Source organism: Dermochelys coriacea, chromosome 4 (assembly GCF_009764565.3).
Source record: "Dermochelys coriacea isolate rDerCor1 chromosome 4, rDerCor1.pri.v4, whole genome shotgun sequence".
Classification (NCBI taxonomy): Eukaryota; Metazoa; Chordata; order Testudines; family Dermochelyidae; genus Dermochelys; species Dermochelys coriacea.
Window position 1 is genome coordinate 100,381,305 of NC_050071.1, and position 22,282 is coordinate 100,403,586.

The following is a 22,282-nucleotide window of genomic DNA, read 5'->3' on the forward strand; positions in this document are numbered from 1 at the left end:
CGCACCCGCTCACCCCTACAGCTGCTGTCGCAAAACTCTTTCCCATGCGCCCCACAGACACCGCCAACACACTCTTATCAATCTCCTGGCTCCAGTCTGTACCCGCTGCATTCCATTCCTGCCTCATCACAGTCCAGCCCTGCAGATTCCCAGTATGCACTGCACTCAACTCCTGTCCCTCTGCAGTTTAGCCCTGATGAAGTACAGTACCCGCTGCACTGTACTCCAAAGGACAAGGTTGCTTATGATACCTAGACATACACAAATCTTTAATCATCCTGGGACCCCACCTCCTCCTGGGACCCTCCCTTCCCCCATCCCCCTCAGTTCCAATGTGATTTTTTGTTTGTCTCTCCCCTCCAGTTATTGTTTTTTAATAAAAGAATTGTTTTGGTTTGAAAGCAATCTTTATTCCATTAACTGAAAGCAAACAGAGCCCTGCAGAGCAACAGACCATTTTCTTAAACCTTCATAGTGCATCGTCTGCACCAGTCACAGTCACCTCCTGGTTAGCACTACAAGCACTGCACTCCTGAGCATAGCAACAAATATTAGTGGATTTCAGCTTCACATTGCTGCCTCAAGGTATCCCTGATCCTTATGGCCCTGCGCTGCACCCATCTAATAGCCCGGGTATCTGGCTGTTCAAATTCAGCCTCCAGGCGCTGAGCCTCAGCGGTCCAGCCCTGAGTGAAGCTTTCACCCTTTCCTTCACAAATATTATGGAGCATACAGCAAGCGGCCATAAGCATAAGCCATAGGCATTGGCCAGGTCCAGCCTCCCATATAGGCAGCGCCAGCGGGCCTTTAAATGGCCAAAAGCACACTCATTCTGCACTTGCTCAGCCTGTTGTTCAACCGCTTCTTGCTGCTGTCAAGGTGCCCTGTGTATGGCTTCATTATCCACGACATTAAGGGGTAAGCGGGGTCTCCCAGGATCACAGTGGGCATTTCGACTTCCCCTAGGTGATCTTCTGGTCCGGAAAGAAAGTTCCTGCTTGCAACTTCCTGAACAGGCCAGTGTTCTGAAAGATGCGTGTGTCATGCACCTTTCTGGACCAGCCTGCTTTACTGTCTGTGAAACGCCCATGGTGATCCACAATCACCTGGAATACCACTTCCGATTAATGTACTCGGTGGCTAGGTTGTCTGGTGCCAGAATTGGAATATGCGTACCATCTATTGCCCCTCCACAGTTAGGGAAGCCCATTTGTGCAAAGCCTTCCATGTCATGCACTTTGCCCAGAGTCACGATCTTTAGGAGCAGGATGCAATTAATGGCTTTGCACACTTCCATCAACACGCGTCCAATGATTAACTTTCCCACTCCGAACTGGTTAGCAATCGATCAGTAGCAGTCTGGAGTAGCCAGCTTCCACAGTACAATCGTCACATGCTTCTCCAACGAAAAGGCAGCTCTCGTTCTCGTGTCCTTGCGCCGCAGGGCTGGAGCGAGTTCATCACACAGTCCCATAAATGTGGCTTTCTTCATCTGAAGGTTCTGCAGCCACTGCTTGTCATCCCAGACGTGCATCACAATGTGATCCCACCACTCAGTGTTTATTTCTCAAGCCCAAAAGCAGTGATCCACTGTGGTCAGCACCTCTTTGAATGCCACACGCAATCTTGTGTCATAGTTACTACACGTGGCGAGATCAATGTTGAACTCCTCTTGACTTTGTAGTTTAAGGAATAACTCCACTGCCACTTGTGATGTGTTAGTGAGAGCAAGCAGCATATTGGTGAACAGTGAGGGATCCATTCCTACAGACCGAAGAGGCAGAGTGCGCAGAGTACACAAACCGTTGAAAGATGGTGCCAAGTAGAGACGGAAGCACAGGGATTGCTGGGATGCAAAGCAAAGCATCATGGGACAGGACCCAGGATGTCCTGCGACTGCCTCCACCTTCCCAAAACTCTTGGCGGCGGAAGAGGAAGAGATGCTCTGTGAGATAACTGCCCTGAGTGCACGCTCAGAATACCACTACAAGCAGTGTTTTCCCAGGAATTGAAATTAGAGAGTGTGTGTTCAAATTTACAGGGGAGGGGGTCAAGGCCGATGAGGGGTGAGACCGTGAGGGTGAGATGGGCTGCATGGCACCATAGTAAAAACTGAAAAAACATTTCATGACCATTTTATTAGATTTTCAAATCATCACACAAATTAAAGTTGGCTACTCAAGCCTTATATGAAGCACTACATCTACATCCTTCTTGGTTTCTTGTTATAATTTTGCACAACTCCGTTAATGAACTTCTTGAATGCAATGCATTCATCTTTGGTGGCTTCTCGTGTGTCCAGTACTTCCATTCCTTCAATTGATATGCTCATTAGTTCATTCACATGATCAGGCAGAAGGTGACTTTTTTCACAACACAAAATTCTAATCAATGAAGAAAAAGAACTCTCACCTGTAGCTGTTGTGACCGGGAGTAGCAAGAGATGATTCCTACTTCTTTCAGCCCAGGAAACATAGCACAAAGATTGGGTCGAGCCACTAGTGATGATAAAAAAGAAAGTCAAATCTTCATTCATTCATCGTATGATATTCCACTCTGTGTTCAAATTCTCTATTCTGTCCAGAGCACATGGCAGCTCCATTGCTGGTAGGGCCTCACTCCCCGCAACAGTCGGTGTTTTATAACACAGGGATCTGTAAAAGCTACATAGAGGTTGAGTAGAATCTAGAAGTTGCTGTTGTAGATTTTTAAGAATCAAGTCTGTACTTTTTCAGTTGTCTTAACGAACACTTCTTGTCCTCTTCACTTAAGGATTCATAGATACTAAGGTCAGAAGGGACCATTATGATCATCTAGTCTGACCTCCTGCACAACGCAGGCCACAGAATCTCACCCTCCTACTCCTGTGTAAAACCTCTCACCTATGTCTGAGCTATTGAAGTCCTCAAATCGTGGTTTAAAGACTTCAAGAAGCAGAGAATCCTCCAGCAAGTGACCCGTGCCCCATGCTACAGAGGAAGGCAAAAAGCCTTCAGGGTCTCTTCCGATCTGCCCTGGAGAAAATTCCTTCCCGACCCCAAATATGGTGATCAGCTAAATCCTTTATTAGTCAACTTCTGGACTGAAGTCTTTCCAGTACTTTTTTAATGGATAGCTCTCTGATTGATCCAAATGTAGCTTCTATTGTTGGACAAAGATCTACTACTGTTGTAGCAGATGCCTGGATGGCATTGTTTAATGACTCAAGTGGTTTCAACAGTAGACTTACAAGAGAGAGAATGGCAATAATCTTCTCTGAATGTAGTAGCAAAAGTAATCCACCAGCCTCACTACTTAGATCCATCCCATCTTGGTAGATGCTTTCCAAAGCCAGTAATAATGGCTGGAGTAATTTTAAGATAACAGCTCATGAGAAAGCCAGAAGGTTTTCCCAGGTTGGGCTAATTTGAACTTCAGTCCCAGTGTATCTTCAATATTTTCCAAGATATTCAGCCTTTTTGGACTCTTGATGAAAAAAAGAGTATAATGAAGACATTACATTTATAGCTTTTTAAATGTCTTTTGAAGAGTCTGCAGCTCGTACTAGTGCTAGTTGGAATAGATGGCCTCTGCAGTGTGTATAGGAGAGATTAGGGTTACACTTTTCTCTGAGCAAAGCTTGTGCTCCACCATGTCTTCCAGAGAAGTTTGCACCTCCATCAAATGCACAAGCAGCCATCTGTTTGGGGTCCCACTGACAAGCATTTAACTCTTCTAAGATGTGGGTTGTCACAGATGCAGCCAATCTGTCTTCTATTACTTGAACATCTAGAAATGCTTCTACTGGCCTACCATTGACATCAAGATAACATACACAATGACTTAAAACTTGATGACCGTTTGCGTTGGTGCATTCATCAGCCATGTATGCAAATTTTTTGAATGTGGTGAGAGAGTTCTTCACTTTTGCAACTGTTGAGTCTTTCACTGTTGCACCACATGCGTCTAGCCAATCAGTTGCATTTCTTTCAGAAAGATAGTGAGCATTTGTTGGTCTTGTTCGGAACCAGTGTTCAACTTAAGGATGAACAAATGACAATGCACTTAACATTGGCCTCCAATTTGTAGTTTGTGGTATCTCTTGCTTAAATATAAAGTATGATGCCACGGCCATGTTTGTTCACATGAACTGTGTTGTGTCTCCAACATTCTTAACAGACTCATTAACACTCATTGGTGTTGTCCTTGGTCAATGGAGACTCAGAGTTCAGAGGTGCTTTCACACGAGTTCATCTCCCAGGTGTGGGGGAAGAAGGCACCTTGCTTGTTCCTCCAGCTGCTCACTGTTCGCTTTGGCCACTGTTGTTCGTTGTGCCACCGTTCACTCCATCGCTCTGTTGCCAAAATGGCCCTGCGCTGTCACCTTCTACTGCTACCTGCCACAGTTGGTTTCTTGAGGTTCCACCCAGCTCTCAGTGATTTTAGCTGAGCTCTCAGTGTGGGAACCTCGCTGCTAGTGCAGACTGGTCCATCTCTTCCACAGAAACACTGTCCCACACTTAGACCTGATTATCAGTGATTTCAGCTGTAGTGATCACTTAACAAAACAAAGACTATCTAGGGAGCCTAATCAGCTCTGCCTTTAAACAGTGGACAGGGGCAGGTCTAATAATACTTGTGACTCAGGCAGACCATCGAGCAAAACACCTGTCCCTACCCTCTCTCTCGATGCCCTCAATCAGCACAGGCTAAATACAGTTCTACTGCCCTTTACTCATACAATAAGAACAACAACATTTCATTACACCTCTCCTCCTCCCCCAGCCCCCGCATTCAAGTGATTTGTAACCCAACCCCAGCCAAAATCTATCACTTGGGCAACACAGCTCTATTTGCTGGATACCTAGGTAGATTAGGCGTGAATGTAAATACAATCTGGTCCTGAAGCCTTTCCCCACAACCCCAAGCTCATCACTAGCTGTCAGGGAGAGCTCATTTAGACTTTGCTTACAAATCATAATTTGAAATATTAGGTTTGCCAACATCACTGAAATGAATGCACTGACATTGTCATAAACAGCTGTACAAGGAAGTTAGTCTATGTTCATACTTTTCAAATCTATTATACTTTTTCAGATACACGTATTTTATCATACACTGTATATGCTTTTAAAGTGTGTATTAATGTTTCAATTTCAATTCACATTTCCAAACAATCATTAAATTGGCAACACTGCATGTAACTAGTTCACAAAACTGCGTGGGGGGAGGGTGGTGTTGGGGAAATTCAGAGGGGGTAAACACCCTCATGAGCGGGTGTAGGGAAATCCCTGACTGCAAGTGTCACAAGTGTGAACACGCTATTGTGCAGGCAGCTGACAGTGTGAACACACAACAGCGGTTTCCCTTCAGCGCTCTCTGAGTGACACTGTAACTGCCGGCGATGTAACTCTGTCAGTTTAGACATACGGTTAGACTTCTAGGGTCATTTTAGAAGAAAGGCAAATGTGCGTCACTTGATGGCAAATTGATTAGATTTCAGTTCAAGGAGCTTTTTGTCTGTGATAGATACTACATGTTAGTAGTGGTAGAACCTTAATCTTGCAAGCTACTCCACATGGCTGGATGCTTGTGCCTTTGTAGAAATCCATTTTAATTAATGGGGTTCTATACAGGTGGAGAGTTCCACCCATTCTAGTACAGCCTGGAGGCTCTGGGCTCTTACTATTAAATGTGTAGTACTATATGTTGCATTCAAATGATTTCCAAGCAACTTAAGGAAAATAATTTGAATTAAACAAATCATATGGAAACAGACTAACTGAATCAGAGTGTTCAAGAACTGATGAAATATTCTGATCACCCAGGGCTCTTAATATTTAAGAAATAATCATAATAATATATTGCTTTTGAAGTTAATTGGGTCTTTGTTGGTACTGGAGTCTACCTGGACAGTGCAGCTTGTAGGATCAAGGCTTAGATTGTATTTCTCAATGAAGGAGGCAATATTCTTAGTGGTGTGAGTAGCAGACCAAAACCTTCAGGTTCTGTTCTCTGCTCAGATGATTACCACTCAATTAACTTGGATAAGTTACGTAACACTTTTGTGCTTCTGTTTCCCCATCTATCAAATGTAGATAATACTTAAATATTATTATAAATTATTTGTATTATGGTGCAACCCTATTGGACTGTGCACATAACTATGAAAGACAGACTTTGCCCAAAACAGCTGGCAGTCTGAATAAATAACGGAGGTGCTATGAAGCTTAATTTATTGATGTTTGCATTATTTGATTTTGGTTCCTAGATCACACAGTGACAGGTGCATTAGAAATACTTAAGAGAAGTAGAATTTTTCCAAAGCACTGTGAAGTCTTTGAGTGTAAGGTACTATGTAAGGGCAAATGAGTATTGAATATTGATATTTTAGGAAAGGGAGTTTGTCCTGAAGTAGCTTCCCTTGAGAGAATAGGAAGAACTAAAGGATCAAGTGACAATGTAAAAAAATTTTAAATAATTAACTAGGTCCAAATCCCGTTACTACTAAAGTAAATGACAATACTTCCACTGACTGAAGTTGGACCAAATTTTGGCCTCTTGCACACCTCCTTGAATAAGGATTCTAGGAAGGAATCTTTGTCCTTCTGATACATATCAGAACACTGGTTGGAAAAAAGAAAAAACAATGTTTAAAAAGAGAAGAACAAAAGGAATGAAACAAACTGGGTTGTTAAAGCTTTAAAAAGTCTTATATTATTGCATAGCATGTATGTATTTTTAGTTTTGTAATATTAGTTTACAGAACTTAAGTGCTAGAAACAAGAGTTTTAAACTATTCTAAGACAAGCTTATCAAATGTTCCCTAGGTGCCCTGATAATTATGGATGGATTTTGTCCTCATAGGAGAGAAGTGATTAAATTCCAAGGATCAAATCTGCAAATTTGGCTGTGCTAAAGTTATACAACTAAACAAGAGGCCTGATTTTCAGAGGTGCTCAACACCCTCATCTTATTTGATTTCAACGCAAGACAATTCAGCACCTCTGAAAGTTCACGGAGATGCCTAAATATGGATTTAGATGCCAAACTGTAGGCACTTATATTCAAATATTTGGCTCCTACTTTTTGCGGATCCCTGTCTTGGCCCACAGAATCCACGCCAGATTGTGTCTTTTAATTTTTAATGATCTGGCTGTGTAATCAGTTTCCAGAGTCATCCTTCTGCAGCAGAAATGTTTATTTTCCCATTATTTTCCAATTATCTTCTAAATATTTGTTCTTTTAAATATCAGGTTATATGTTGATTGTATATATTCTATTGCCTATGACATCTCTTTGAAAAGAAAATGTCTATTAGATTTTAACTACATTTATATTTGGATAGAAAAAGAATAGATTACTGTTTTACACAGGCAAACAAAATCAATGGTGCTTAAATTTAAAACTATTCATTTGTTGCAGTGTTTCTCCAGTAGAGATGCTGGTGCCAAGCTCTTCCATCAAACAGAAGGACCAGATTGCCCTGCCTAGATCCATGCTTGGTGGGGACTCACCACACACAAACCTCCCTCCTTCCCTGTGGCACTATATCTAATTCCTGGACCCTGTAGAGGTCTCTTGGGGGTGGGTGGGGGGAGGAGGGGAAAGGGGAGGAAGAGCATCTGGGTGGATATGGTGGAAATGCAAATTAGTCCCCCTGTGAAAATTAATTTGAAAAGATAATAAAGTCTGGGATAATAAAGTCTTCAGTGGAGACCCTTCCAAAAGTCCCAAAGGCAGCAGTGGCTTGGGAAACTCCTGGTAGCTTGGGTGCTGCAAAGGAGTGGGGGGCAAGCTGCCAGGGCATTGAGGCGATGTCTTCACTACAAGCGCTATAGCAGCACTGCTGCAGAGCTGTAGCGTTGATACTTCCTACATTGTCGGAAGGGGTTTTCCATTGATTTAGTTAATCCACCTCCCTGAGAGGTGGTAGCTAGTTTGACAGAAGAATTCTTCCTTCAACCTAGCCATGTTTACACTGAAGGTTAGGTCAACCTATCCATGGCATGCAGGGCTTTACATTTTTCACAGCCCTGATAAATATTATATTGACATAACTGTGTAAGTGCAGACCAGGTCTGAGCCTGTACATGGATGATCTCTCATGAATTCCTAAGGATACACGAGGTATGGGGGAGGGCTCTGTTAACTTTTCCACAGAAGGGGTGATGTGAAGAAGTGTCTACGAGAAGATCTTTGTGACTGATTTCCTTACTATGGGAGACCCCTCTCATGATCTTTTTGCAGGAGGAAAGGGTCTGGGTCAGGGAATAATTTTTCTTCTACAAGGTTCCTCTCCCCATTGTTACTCAGCAAAAAGCAGAACTAACCAGAGAGCACTGGTACAAAGCAGGAAGAGCAGATAGAAATACAGGGCAGGATCTGCGATCTCCACCAATCTCAAAGGGAGCAAAAAAGGTGAGTAACAGATGGAATAAGAAAAGGAGTACTTGTGGCACCTTAGAGACTAACAAATTTATTTGAGCATAAGCTTTCGTGAGCTACAGCTCACTTCATGAAAGCTTATGCTCAAATAAATTTGTTAGTCTCTAAGGTGCCACAAGTACTCCTTTTCTTTTTGTGAATACAGACTAACACGGCTGCTACTCTGAAACAGATGGAATGTTATGGATATAACATATATGTTATGGATATAATTTATGTATGAGACCCAGAGAAAACAGTAACACGGGCCAGATGAATCCCTGGATAACTCCATTGGAATCACATTGTTCTATCTCCTTTACATTTTGCCAGATTAATTGGATTTAAAAAAAAATCAAAGAAATCCATTCATTTTCTCTGCATGGAGGTCTTTTTTCCCCGACCCTTGTAGAATGGCTCTTAGGAGTTAGTTCATAATCTTAGGGTCTCCTTTGTAGGTCTCTTACATATCTCATAATAAGTCACGATGAATCATTAATTGATTTTATATTATGCTTTTGTGAAGTGTGGTCTCCTTTATCTGCAGAAGAGAGAAGGACCCTGCCCTGACTATCACTGTCCAAGTGGTATAAGATTTTATGTAGCATCTTAGTATAGTAACAACAACAATCAGGCAGTAGAATAGAGCCTGCTATCTAAACTGATCCCAAAGTACTTTATAAGCTGAAAATAGCAAATTTGCCATTTACTTCAATGGTAGCAGACTCAGGCCCTTAAAAACTACCAAAATAAAATATTATCTTCTATGTAAGAGTCGATATGGGGGAGTTGAAACATGAGTTTGAATCTAAAATTTCCATTTAATTCTTTCCTTGTGGGCTATTTGCCCCCTCTATAGAAGAGGTGGAGTGTCTGCCCCCTAAACTTATGGATCCACTCAGATCTCTTTTTTTTGTGTAAGCTGCCCAACCTTCACTGCATTTGGTGAAGCTTTTGTAGAAGCTGTGTGGTTGGGTTCTCCTCTGACTTTTGGCTGCCATTGACACTCCCTTCAGAGAGGTTCCAAATTGTGCAAAGGGAAGAACATTAGTTACTACAGATTCCATCTGCATTAACTTACAACAGCTTCCTGTTCATGTGCCATGCAATAGTTGTATGTATCAACTATTCTCCTCCCAACCATGCAGCTGGATCTCAATGCAGAGGTGATTTCACATGATTCGGGTTAGAAGGGAGAATAACTAGCAGATCTCACTTTCCAGATAGTGAAAGTGAAACACACACATGCATGGCTCTCCAGGAGATGATGGAGACTTATAAATCCTGATTTTGGTGAAAATACTTAATTAGGTATTCTCTTATTATCTACCACACTCTATCTATGGGTCTAGAACAGGTTTCATTTCAGTTTGCTTTTTGTCTCTATGCTGCATTTACTATGTCCTCAAACCACCCCAAAAGTCTGAATATTATGTTTCTGTTCTCAAACCTTCCATAGTTTGACAGTTACATTTGTTACCACAATTCAAATAAGAAAAATTTCTTCAGCCTTCTGCTAGAGGGAGAAAAACACTCAGCAGCTTCAGATCTCTCAGAGAATAGATAAAATAATCCAAAGTCCAGACAACCTCTGGTTTATGGCTTGTTAAATCATTTTTGTCATTCTGTGAGATTCAACATAGGGTATAAGTTATACACAACATAAAAGTGTTTTTGTAAAGGGAACTATGATTAATTTATGCAAAGGTGACTGCTGCACAGGTAATTACAATAAACTAAGACTTTTGTTTAAAGCCAACACGTATCTATTTGATGGGACATTGTTGGGACTACATTCCCAGCCAAACCACATTAACAAATCCACCCAGGAAGTATGTCAATCAGAAAGAACAGGTATAGAATTCTCTGTATAAACTGATCTGGCCACTATATTACTACTTTAGGGCAGTGGTTCTCAACCAGGGGTACATATACCCCTGGGGATACGCAGAGGTCTTCCAAAGGGTACATCAACTAATCTAGATATTTGCATAGTTTACAACAGGCTACATAAAAAGCAGTAGCAAAGTCAGTGCAAACTAAAGTTTCATACAGACAAATACTTGTTTATATTGCTTTATATACTGAAATGTAAGTACAGTATTTATATTCCAATTTATTTATTTTAAAATTATATGGTAAAAATGAGAAAGGAAGCAATTTTTCAGTAATAGCGTGCTGTGACACTTTTGTATTTTTATGTCTGATTTTGTAAGCAAGTAGTTTTTAAGAGAGGTGTAACTTGGGGTAACGCAAGACAAATCAGACTCCTGAAAGGGGTACAGTAATCTGGAAAGGTGAGAGCTATTGCTTTAGGGAAACCACTGAATGTCAGCTGCAGAATCCTTCTGTGGAAATGTATGGAATATCTCTGTATAAAATCTCACTCTCTCTGTATATTTATTACATATATATGTAATAATCTGTACACACATTTATTTATACAATATAATAAAACAGTATATACTGTATACTATGTATGTATACAGAGAGATTTTATAGAAAGATACACTATACATTTTCACAGAAGAACTCTGCAGCTGCTATTCAGTGGTTTCCCTAAAGCAATATAGAGGAAAGGGAGGTCTGGTCCTCCCTACTCTTCATGCTGCCACCATGCTCCTCACCAGGAAAAACAGCATAAAGGAAAAGAAGAAGAATAGAATACTATAATGGCCAGATTGGCATATCCAGACAATTGTATACTGGTTCTTTCTGATTAGCATATCATGGGTGGATTTGTTAATGTGCTGCGGGTGGCATGGGAATGTAGTCCTATCAACATTCAGTCTAACCATGAGGATTTGGTATAGACATCTGTCACCAAAGCCCCGGTCCAAAGCCCAAAGAGGTCAATAGGAGTCTTTTCATTTTTATTCATAGAATATCAGGGTTGGAAGGGACCTCAGGAGGTCATCTAGTCCAACCCCCTGCTCAAAGCAGGACCAATCCCCAATTTTTGCCCTGGATCCCTAAATGGCCCCCTCAAGGATTGAACTCACAACCCTGTGTTTAGCAGGCCAATGCTCAAGCCACTGAGCTATCCCTCCCCATTTACTTCAATGGGCTTTGGATCAGGCTTCAAATCCAACAGTTCCAATTCCTTTTTTGGGGAGAGGGTGGTAAAATTCAGAGGTGCAAATAACACATAGATACCATATTTCAATATTTTATTCTTTTGACAGTGATGCATTCGGGACTGTTTCTCAAACAATGCTAAATTTAATTAGGACCAGATTCCGATAACCTTCCTCAAGTCTAGTAATACCTTACTGTGTGAGTAGTTTAATTTCAATGAGGCTATCTGCCATGTAAGGTATCACTCAAGGTGAATGTGGGTTGCAGAATATGGCTGGCCCCTAAGAAATGTAAACAACCCACTGCTGCTATTTTCCAGTTTGTGCATTTTTTAATTAGGAGGCCATTGGACATGGATTTAATTTATTTTCCTTTATTTTAGTATTTTATTTTTTCCCAGTTCCACTTTATTTTTTATTTTTTAAAAAGTTATGAATATCTACCTTCTCTAAGTCATATGACCAGGATGGCAACATCATTCACACCACACTCACCTTGTCCTTGTTCTACATTTTCAAAACTAACTAATAATTTTAGGTTCTCAAGATACCTTTACGAACCCTGATTTTCAGAAAACGCTAAGCACTCCTTCTATAAAAAATCAAGCCTCTTTAAGAGGAAAGCATTTTGAATTGAATTTGAATTGGAAAACACAAAACTGATGCAACCTAAAATACTAGTCACTTCTGAAAATCCTATATGAATAATATTCATAATATATGGTAGGCATTGGAGTGAACTGTAGTGGTGGGAGACTGTTAGAGGAGGATGGGAATTTGCTGTGGGTTATCTGTAAAATGGGGATAATAATATTGACCTCCTTTGTAAACTTTGAGATCTACTGATGAAAAGTGCTAACTCTGACCTTGACATTAATTTTTATCATCTCAAATTGTTGTACTTAGAATGCATTTTTAAGTTACATCAAGGGCACATAAGGCATGTGGATAGGCGCCCATTTTTAGCATTTCTAGGCACTGAAATAATCTCACAGCATGTGCTACTTCCTTTGTGGTATTGATGGACGCTATTCTGGACCTCTCCTGCACTTGTTATTTTAAAAATATGACCCACTTTAACTTCTTATAACCTGGTACATTGTCTTCTTCCTCTTAACTTTTGTCCCTCCAAAAAAACAGTGGCAAAAACTAATATGAATATGTATATTACAGCACACAAATATAGGGTCCAATCTTCCATCCACTGAAGTTGGTGAAGGTAGGCTTGAGCCCAGAGGGTGTGCAATTCATGAGAAGACTACTGCTAAATAAAATAACATAAATAAAACTAAAGAGCTGAAAGTAATACAGGGCTAATGTCATTTTTAAAATTCTTACAATATTGATAGAGCATGTTACTCTTCAACATAATACAATTGATAAGCCTGTTATATCAGTAGATATCACATACTTTGCAATATAATTTTACCAGGCTGGATGAATTATTTATATATAAACTCTATTACTGAATTTATTAAATATACAATATACAAATATGAAAACTTTGGTTTAAATTAAAACAATAATCAGGACATGTGAGCAATAGCCGTTATTGGACTAAATGGAAACACTGTGAAAGGAAGCTTCTGAATAACCATACTTTGCAGGCAATAGTAATTGAACTAAAGTAGTAAACTGTTGCTTTAAATATATATATAGTTATTGAATGGCTGATGTGACTAGTAAAATAATATTGAAATATACAAAAGTGTATGTGTATGTATGTAGTTAATTGGCTGATGTGACTAGTAAAATAAATATTAAAAACAAAAGAAGATTGTTTCTTAGTATTTCACCAGTCCTAGATCTCTTTTATGCCAATTATACTAGTTTTTCCCCTGCTACTTTCCATATTGGTGCTGTAGCTGTTAAGATTAAACCTGGTTGTACTGTACCTTGATCAGATTGTGTCCTACAGTATAGACAGCTGCTATTTTCCCTCTCTCTCCAGGTGCATGCATACCTGTACCATACCCATGCAGGCAACTAAATAAGGATTGTGAATTGTAATCCAGTATTTAACACGGTCCCCAAAAATTTGGAAACAAAAAGTTGCATAGTCATTGAAGATATCAATTACTGATTCATTTTTCCACCCCCCATATTTTTCTTGCAGTGCCAAAGGCAAGTCCCAGTGGTACAGAGTTACTATGGGCTCAATATTTCTGTGGACTAGAGAGTCAATGAGAGTATTATAGTAGTGGAGTCCTTTTTCATTGGCATTTGCTACCACCCCTGTGGGAAAGAGCCTTGGCCATGAAATTGAAAACTGATAAAGGTAACTCCCAAAAAATCCAGAGCTGACAAGTCTTATCCAGAAAAATGTAACTGTTGCTGGAGTCATCTATGCTGGCATCATCTCTGAAATCTGAGTGCACGAAGTGGTCCCATATTGAGGATCCCTTTCCATCCTTCCTCCAGCTGCCTTCCACCTGAAATGCTCCAGTGCCTACTCCCCAAAGAAATTTTTTTGGGAAAGTGTCATACAGAAACATCTGAGTGCCATTCACAGGACTGAAGTTAAGGTCCTTTTTCACACAGATCTTCCTTCTCCAGCAAGCCCGGTAACTGTCCTATGAAAACAAATGCCCAAAAGCAAAAGATCTCTTCAGTCTTCGGCCACACATTGTGTCCTTCTATAGTGTATGTGTTAAAAGTCAGATTTCTTTCACTGGTGCTGGAGAAAATCCATTCATCCCTAGAGTCCCCTGCTGCACAGCCTGCCTTCATTTGCCACTAACTGCTGCAGTGTCTTATCAAAGCTTCAGTAAAAGCTTGTGATTGTAAAAGACGTGTCAATGATTAGCTTGAACTATGAGACCTAGGATGGGTTACAGAAAGCAGCGTAATTCCAGGGAGGTGGCCTTCTGATAGTCATTTGGACACTTATGTCAACCTCTTTTCCTGAAATAAGAACATATCTATATAATAATATAAATACTTATGAACCAACTTATACTTATTTTAATGCAAAATCACTGAAATGGCAGTATACTAGGAGAGGGGAGACTGAGAGAGTATCAGTTATTTTTGATACAGATAAATTTCAAGGAAATATAGAAGAAAATTTTCAGACTACATATCCCATTAAGGAGCACACTGTCAATGCTAAACAAACAACACAATAATAATAATAATACTAATACTGAACAGAGAAGAGGGCATGTCACTATGTATTTGTTGTTACTTTTGCCAGGGTTACACCTTTAACTCAATATATTATAACAGGACAGATTTTTAATTACGATTTGTTAAACTTTTAAAAAAAACTTTTGCCTTTCACGGGCCAAACTGTCCCTCCCAAATTAAGAGCTGCGGGGGGGCTTTTTTTTTTTTTTTTTTTTTTGAGGGGTGAGACTCTCCCTGAATTCCTTATGGAGATTTTCCCACACTGTCTACTCAGAGGAAGGCAGTTTACCATCCCACAGAAAAGAGCTCACAGTCTGTCCCCAAACCTGGCAGATCCTGGGTGCTGCCTCTAATCTGTCAGCCCTCACTGGCTCCACTGCAGTCACACTGGCCCCATGCTCTTAAGACTCCAGAAGGGTCTACCTAGAAATGGTGCTGTTTTGCGGTTTTCTGGGTAAAGTTAGAATGCCTGGAGGAAGGAAGATGCGCATTCCCCATGCCCTGCCTGATCATCATCTAGCCTTGCCCATTCCACCTCCCCAGTTTTGAGCTGAATGTGCAGAAAGAGGTCCACTGGGTTCAGGTGGGAAATGGTGTTGAGTCCCTCCTTCTGCCTGGAAGGGGGGAGATCCACATATGTCCCATTAACAATACACAAATGCAAAGGAAGTGAATATTTTACTCAATTAAATGCAGCTGTTTTTACTACCTAATAAGGCCTGGTATGCAGCTCTATAAACAGCGAACATTATTTGCTGTTGCCCTCAACTCAGAACAAGTTAACAATTAAGTTGTTTCAATTCTTAGGCAATTTCATTTGATTTTTTTTAAATAAAGAATTACCCAGATACTCTTTCAGCATTGATTAATTAAAGAATCGTGGTAGACACAATTGGGCCACCACTGTAATGGGTCTGACAAACCAGTCAGACAGGTTTGGTAATATAATGAAGTCTCAGAAAACTTTGATAGAAAATAAAAGAATGTGTATTCATACACTGAATTACCACTTACAACAGGACTGATGACATGATTGCTTTTCATAGGGAACTACAGTGCATATGTAGATTTAAATAACATTTTCTGAGCAGATCCATCAAAATCAATAGCAATTTGGTTTAACAATGTAGATCCTTAAAACAAGTGGAGATTGAACACAGATTATTCCTAAATGTGACACAGTTGCTAACATGTACAAATATACTATTTATTATATTTAGGACAAATGACAACACATTTATCTGGAGACATGTATGTATTTCTCTGTAGCTGTTTATGTGTTTACAAAAACTGCCTCATGATAGCTAATTAATTACACTATTATAGACATTTGTCCACATTAGAGAGTTCTACTGGAATAGTTAATTATGTTAGCCACATGGCTACTGTTAAACTTGTTCAATAGGCCCAGACACAGCACTCATTCCAAATGCATTGTGGTAACTATTCCACATTCCCAGAACAGGTCCTGAAAGATAGGTCTTAAGTACTGCACCCATTTTTAAAAAAATGTGCACTATATGGGTTAGCACTTTTCATTGTATAAAATAGCAGGTTTTGTAATATTAAATGACACTGAAATTGCTTTAATATATTATTTATTTTTGTAATTCAAAGGCCTTAAGATTATATGTAATGCACTTGATAAATCAGAAAGCCCATATGCATATATGCCAAAGCAGCCATAGCTCAAACTACGTAGTAGTCATGAGTACAGGTGACACTACACTGAGTGACACTGAGGGGGTTGCAGAAGCACTACGGAACTATGCAGGAAGGAACAGTTGTAACACTGCAGCTAAAAAAGCCCAGCACTTGCGCTGCAATAGCATAGTGACACAATGCAGGATATAAGGATAGTAAGCCTTCTTCTGTCAAGTCCAACTACTACAGTGCTGGAAACGCTTGCGCATCAGTGCAAGCAATTTAGTGTGTCTGCACAAGGTGTGTGACAGGGGTAGCAGATACTTACAACCTTAACATTTTCCAGTTTAGAAAAGGCTATGGGCTGTTTTTCTTTCATTATTATAGGGAGAATTGGTAGCACCGCCAATTATTAAGACTACCCAATACTTACCACTGTAAGACCCTGTTTTCAGTTGCTTATAACTTTGCCAAACTATAAACATGGAGGCAGAAATTTACATGCTCGGCATCTACCTTAGGCTGATTCTTTTTGGAAAATCTCAGCCAAACAGTCCAGTCTTTTTCTGAGAATATGCTAAAGAAAAATACACCTGTTTTGCCCATGTTAAAAAATTCTGGTGTCCTTTTCTTGAGAAGCTCTAGGGCTCCCATGCTTTGGAGCAGGGATTTCAACTTGGGAGAGGGAGTGGCCTTCGTATCAGAAATGTGCCTTTTGCTACTCCTGTGAAAATCCACCCAAATTGGACCAAGTTGTAAATTTTGAAAAAAAATCTCAGTCTGCACATGCTCAATAGAGACTTCTTAAAGTTTGGCTAAAATCTCCAAAGATTCCATCCTCTCTGAGCGTGTTCCGCACCTGTAGCTCCTGCAGGTGACCAGACTGTGCATGCAAATTTCACAATGCTAGGCTAAGATCCTTCATTCATCCTAGTTATATTTTGGTTTCTGGTTTCTAAGAAGCTTACGTTTTCTTCTTCCTAAGAGGGATATTGATTCTGGTAAACAAATGTAAAATACAATAATTATTTGCCTTCATGTTCCCTTGTAAGCACTGTTCAGTGTGAATACTGGATTATGTTCCGCTTTTGGAGATGTGCAAATCTAAATTGTCACTGTAAAAGAGAAAAAGCTTAAAGCTTTAAATATCCAGTAATTTTATGCAGTGTGAACTGACAGATATCAGATCGATGTGATACTAGTAGAGCTAGCCAATCTATTGATATTAGCAATATTGGCTTAAAAAACCATCTTTTTGCTACTGTGCAATATGAAGTTGTAATTAACCCAAAAAATGTTGTCATTGTTTTTCTTTACTCTTAAGACAACATACTTAAGTGATATGCAAATGAACATGTAGTGCAATAGCTTGTTTGAAACAATTGGCTATAGTTGTGTAGGGAACGTGTTACAATGGTGTTTCAAGCTTCTACAGTATTTCAACAGACCACAGTTGATCAGGAGAAGAATGGGGGAAAAAAAAGCTTAATTGGTGATTGAATCAAACAAATGGCTGATAATCCGGATCTGATACAATCATTCTGTTTGGATATTCAAATGAAGATAGACAGGGAAAATATTTAAATTACAAAGTCCTCTTAAAGACAGTATGATCACGAAAGCTTATGCTCAAATAAATTTGTTAGTCTCTAAGGTGCCACAAGTACTCCTTTTCTTTATGTTAGCATCAGTTCCTTGATCTCCTACCATCAAGGATGCAGAAAGCAACAAGTCAGTTTATGTACTGTCCTCTGCAATGCAATATATATCTCAGGGCCCTATTCTTACAATCTTTGCACATCCAAATCTCCTATTGAGTTGGGATCAGCTCCTTACTGAAAACACGACATAGGATTCATAGATACTAAGGTCAGAAGGGACCATTCTGATCATCTAATCTGACCTCCTGCACAATGCAGGCCACAGAATCTCACCCACCCACCCCTACGAAAACCTCACCTATGTCTGAGCTATTGAAGTCCTCAAATGCTGGTGGGTACAATAGAAAATCTAGATAGATTGTGGATTTACAAAGAATACTAGATAATTTAATTCTGCCTTTAAATGCAAATTCCAGTATTTTACAATGTGAGAGATATGGATTTCCTACTTTCCAGATAACTCAATATGTGACCTGCTCCCAGAGGAATCGTGCAAAAACAACCTACAAAGTATTGGACTCTTGATTATTGAAAATTATTTGGATTAAAACAAAATTTCTACCACTACTAAAATGGAATTCTAATTGCAACATTTTTCAGGACTTATGTTGTATTTTCTTGTATCCTCAGGATTACAAGAAGTTTCTTTAGGAGATGTTAAAGCACCCCGTGCTCTAGAAAGTAAAAAGATATGTACGTAATTTAAATTAACAGTCAGCTCAAACCTGACTTAAAATGTAGATTTTGTAGAAAACTAAACAAAGTGTTTCTTAAAAAAAAAAAAATCTAATGAAAGTTGCTTTTTAAAAATAAAGCAATTATCATGTAGTGTTTGAACCCTAAGGTTCAGCATGATACTAGACTATAAGAAAGTGAAAGGATGAGAAATTGATTAATAAAAGTGAAACTGGCTACACTGTTTTCGTTTCCCAATATGAGAGAAATACTAATGATTCTCTGTCATTTTTTGCAACAGAAGTGGGTAACTACATCCCCATTTTACAGATGTGGAAACTGAAGCACAGATCGCCTGAAGTGCTTATTACCCCTGAAAAAACAGGCTATAAGTGACTTGCCAAATGTTAAAAAGCAAAACTAGTAAATTATAATTTTAATCTTTTTCAGTTTATATAGTCTAAAGGTATAATTTGTTTCATAAGTACTTTTAAAAATATGACTCTCACTGTATAATGTCTCTTTAAAGCACAAACACGGTCTATGACAAGATCACATGGGAAGCACATTCCTCATTTACAGCAACTACAAGTATTTTGTAATATAAATGAACACCTTTTCATAATTCTGGTGGCATAAGCAAAATATTAAATTCTCTCTCTCTCTCTCACACCCACCCACCCACCCCTTTTTCTCTATAACCAGAATCAAACCATAACCACTCCAAGACTTTACGCAGCTTTGGTTGTTCATAAAGGGTTAAATCCTGACTTCCAAGAAATAGGAATGTGTCACCAGTCCACTCGCACATAGTGATCAGCTTAATGTTATTCTAGGCAACTTTATCAAATACAAACAGAGATAACCATGTACTATAATTCTTTAACATTATTTAAACACTTTGTGTGGCTCTATCAAATGTCAGGACACTCTTAATTCTGGTAGCAGGAACATTCGTAAATCAAATCAGGGTCTAATGAGAATTATTATCTTTCTACAAATACACAATTAGAAACATTTAAATGTGATACATTTTCCTTTGCATAGTAATCACAATACCATAGCATACTAGGTAATTTGTAATAAAATTACCTAAGAGCAAGTTTGATTTGCATGAGTACATACAGTATAACTTTCTAGCTTTCCTTTGTATTTCTTTAAAAGAAATGTAAATTCATAAGCTATGCTAATGTTCAAAATGTACATTCCACGTGATTATGTACATTCATAAAGGAATAACAATCCCTATACAAGACACTGTCAAAACAAAAAAACAGAATTAAGGAATTAAACAGGCTAGTAGTATGATATCATTAATGTTAAAATATGATCTGTGACAAGGTAGGTAAAGTAATATCTGTTATTGACCAACTTCTGTTGGTGGAAGGTACAAGCTTTCAAACTACACAGAATTCTTCAGCTCAACCTACAACAAAATATGTTCTGTCACGTCAGACAACAGATCCTATTCAAGCAGCATCCTCCATGTTTTCCATCTTAAGTTTTTTACATTTTATAAATTCAAAGACCCCACCTTAAACCTGTGCTAAGTAAAACAAACTTCTTTAATTATAAAATTCCAACAGCTAAACTGCTTCACTTTGTTTTACCAGCTCAATCTCTTTATCCAGATACACAATTTGTCTTATCAGTAAAACTCTCAGCTAGATTGTAATGGCTTAAACAGTTTTAAAAGCACCAAGGTTGAAGACTGTCTGAGCAGTAACTATAGAATTCTGCATAGAAATCCCCTGGAAAAACACATTAACCCCCAAATGCTCCGGAAAACATTATATACAATGCTTGTTGACCTAGAGAAAAAAAAAAGAGATGGAATAATGATTTTGCTTTTATATAGCACCTCTCTAAATGGATCTCAAAACATTTAGTTAACTGATAGTACAGGGCATTCTGTTCAGGTCAAGGCAAGTCTACAGATTCTCCACTATTAATACACACCCAACATTTAGAATGAAATTTGGCAACTGTTTTATCTGTACAACCTTCCAACAATACAGGATAGGAAGATTAAAATACCATATCCACTTTAAATTATATGTGGAATTAAGACAAGCAAAATGTAATTACCCAAATTGGAATTTCACCAAGATACCACGGTAGATTTTTTCTGTTCTTGCAAAAAGTGAGAGTGGATTTGTAATAAGCACAAGTGATCAGGACTCATCCAAAAGATACCACCTGAAGCAGCACCTGTAAAAAAACAATTGGGTTTGAACCATTATTTGCTTCTGTGTGATATAAAGAAGGTCTGAGAGGTTTTTTTTCCCTTTAAAAAAAAAAAAGGTGAGAGTTAGCCTTGTTTTTAATATGATAAATTCAGGTTCATTTTAACTTGTTTTTTCCTGAAAGACCTAGAAACTAGAGAACCAATAAGTTTATGACATCAGAGAAGTCGAGCAAATTAAACGATTGAGATGGGAACTTAATTTTATTTGGACTGTTTAAATAATCTCATTTTTGTTATTGTTTCCTAATGCCCATTCAATGCAGAGAAAAAATTGGGAGAAAAAAGTCTCTTAAAAATTAGTATCTTTATTAAAGTCTTCCTGGTTTTGGTAAAGGTCTCACATATGGATTTTGAGCTCTCCTCAGCCTTTAACTGAGGGAGCATGGCTTCAGTTGAAGGCCAGAACTCAAAATCCAAATCTGAGACTTCTCGCAAAACCAAGAAAGACCAGATTTGATATATCTGACATTTCTAAAGGTAAAAGCAAGAAAAACAAAAAAAACCAAAACAAAAGAGACCTACTTTCAGGCCTTAATATATTATGAAAAAACTCTTAAGCACTGCTATTGATTCAATTGGTTCAAAATTGACAGACTCACTATGATTGCAGCACCTTGGCTTTTTCTTGGTTTTCCATCTGGCACTTTTGATGGCCTAAACTTAGTTTATGCATACTTTACCTCACTCTGGCATATTGGGGATTAATTAATGAATGTCTGTGAGGTGTTCAAACACTTGGGTGATGTGGGCCCATATAGGATAGACAGATGGAACTGGGTGGAGGGCACTAGACAAAGATGGTTCAGCTGCAGACAAATGAAATTGCAAAGACCGAGGTAAAAGCAGGAGAAGATGAAGAAAAGCCCTCTGCTCCCGCTGGCTCCTCTACATAGAGTTGGTTCATCAGCACAGCAAGACTTCTCAGGAGTCAGGACCGGCTAGGCCTGAGGTGTCAGTGGGAAGGGATGAGGAGAAGCAAACTCAGAACAGGGGTTGAGGCATTTCACTGTGCTGGACATGGTGATGTTTTTAAACCTACATTTCAAATAATAATTTCATTACAACTATGGGCCTATCAAATTCACGGCCATGAAATCTGTTCTTTTGTGGGCTTTTACCCTGTACTATATAAATTTCACAGGGGAGACCAGACCTTTCTCAAATTGGGGGTCCTGACTAAAAAAGGGAGTTTCAGGGGGGTCACAAGGTTATTTTAGGGGGGGTAGTGGTATTGACAACCTTACTTCTGTGCTGTCTTTCAGAGCTGGTGGCTGGAAAACAGGCTGTTGGCCTGGTGCCCTCCTCTGAAGGCAGCATCCCGTAGCAGCAGTGCAGAAGTAAGGGTGGAAATACCGCAACCCTCCCTACAGTAACTTTCAGAGTAGCAGCGTGTTAGTCTGTATCGCAAAAAGAAAAGGATACCGGTGGCACCTTAGAGACTA

The 22,282-nt window shown here is 39.2% G+C and overlaps 1 protein-coding gene across 1 annotated transcript in view; it reads right to left on the reverse strand.

Moving 5' to 3' along the window:
- The window catches only part of KLB (klotho beta), a 64,900-nt gene that overhangs the window by 33,007 nt on the left and 9,611 nt on the right, over positions 1-22,282 (reverse strand). The window contains 7 exon segments of the mRNA XM_043513953.1: positions 13,379-13,464; positions 13,467-13,760; positions 13,763-13,795; positions 13,798-14,019; positions 14,022-14,130; positions 14,133-14,387; positions 20,681-20,803. Coding sequence (XP_043369888.1) covers positions 13,379-13,464; positions 13,467-13,760; positions 13,763-13,795; positions 13,798-14,019; positions 14,022-14,130; positions 14,133-14,213 — 825 coding nt within the window. The 5' untranslated portion in view covers positions 14,214-14,387; positions 20,681-20,803.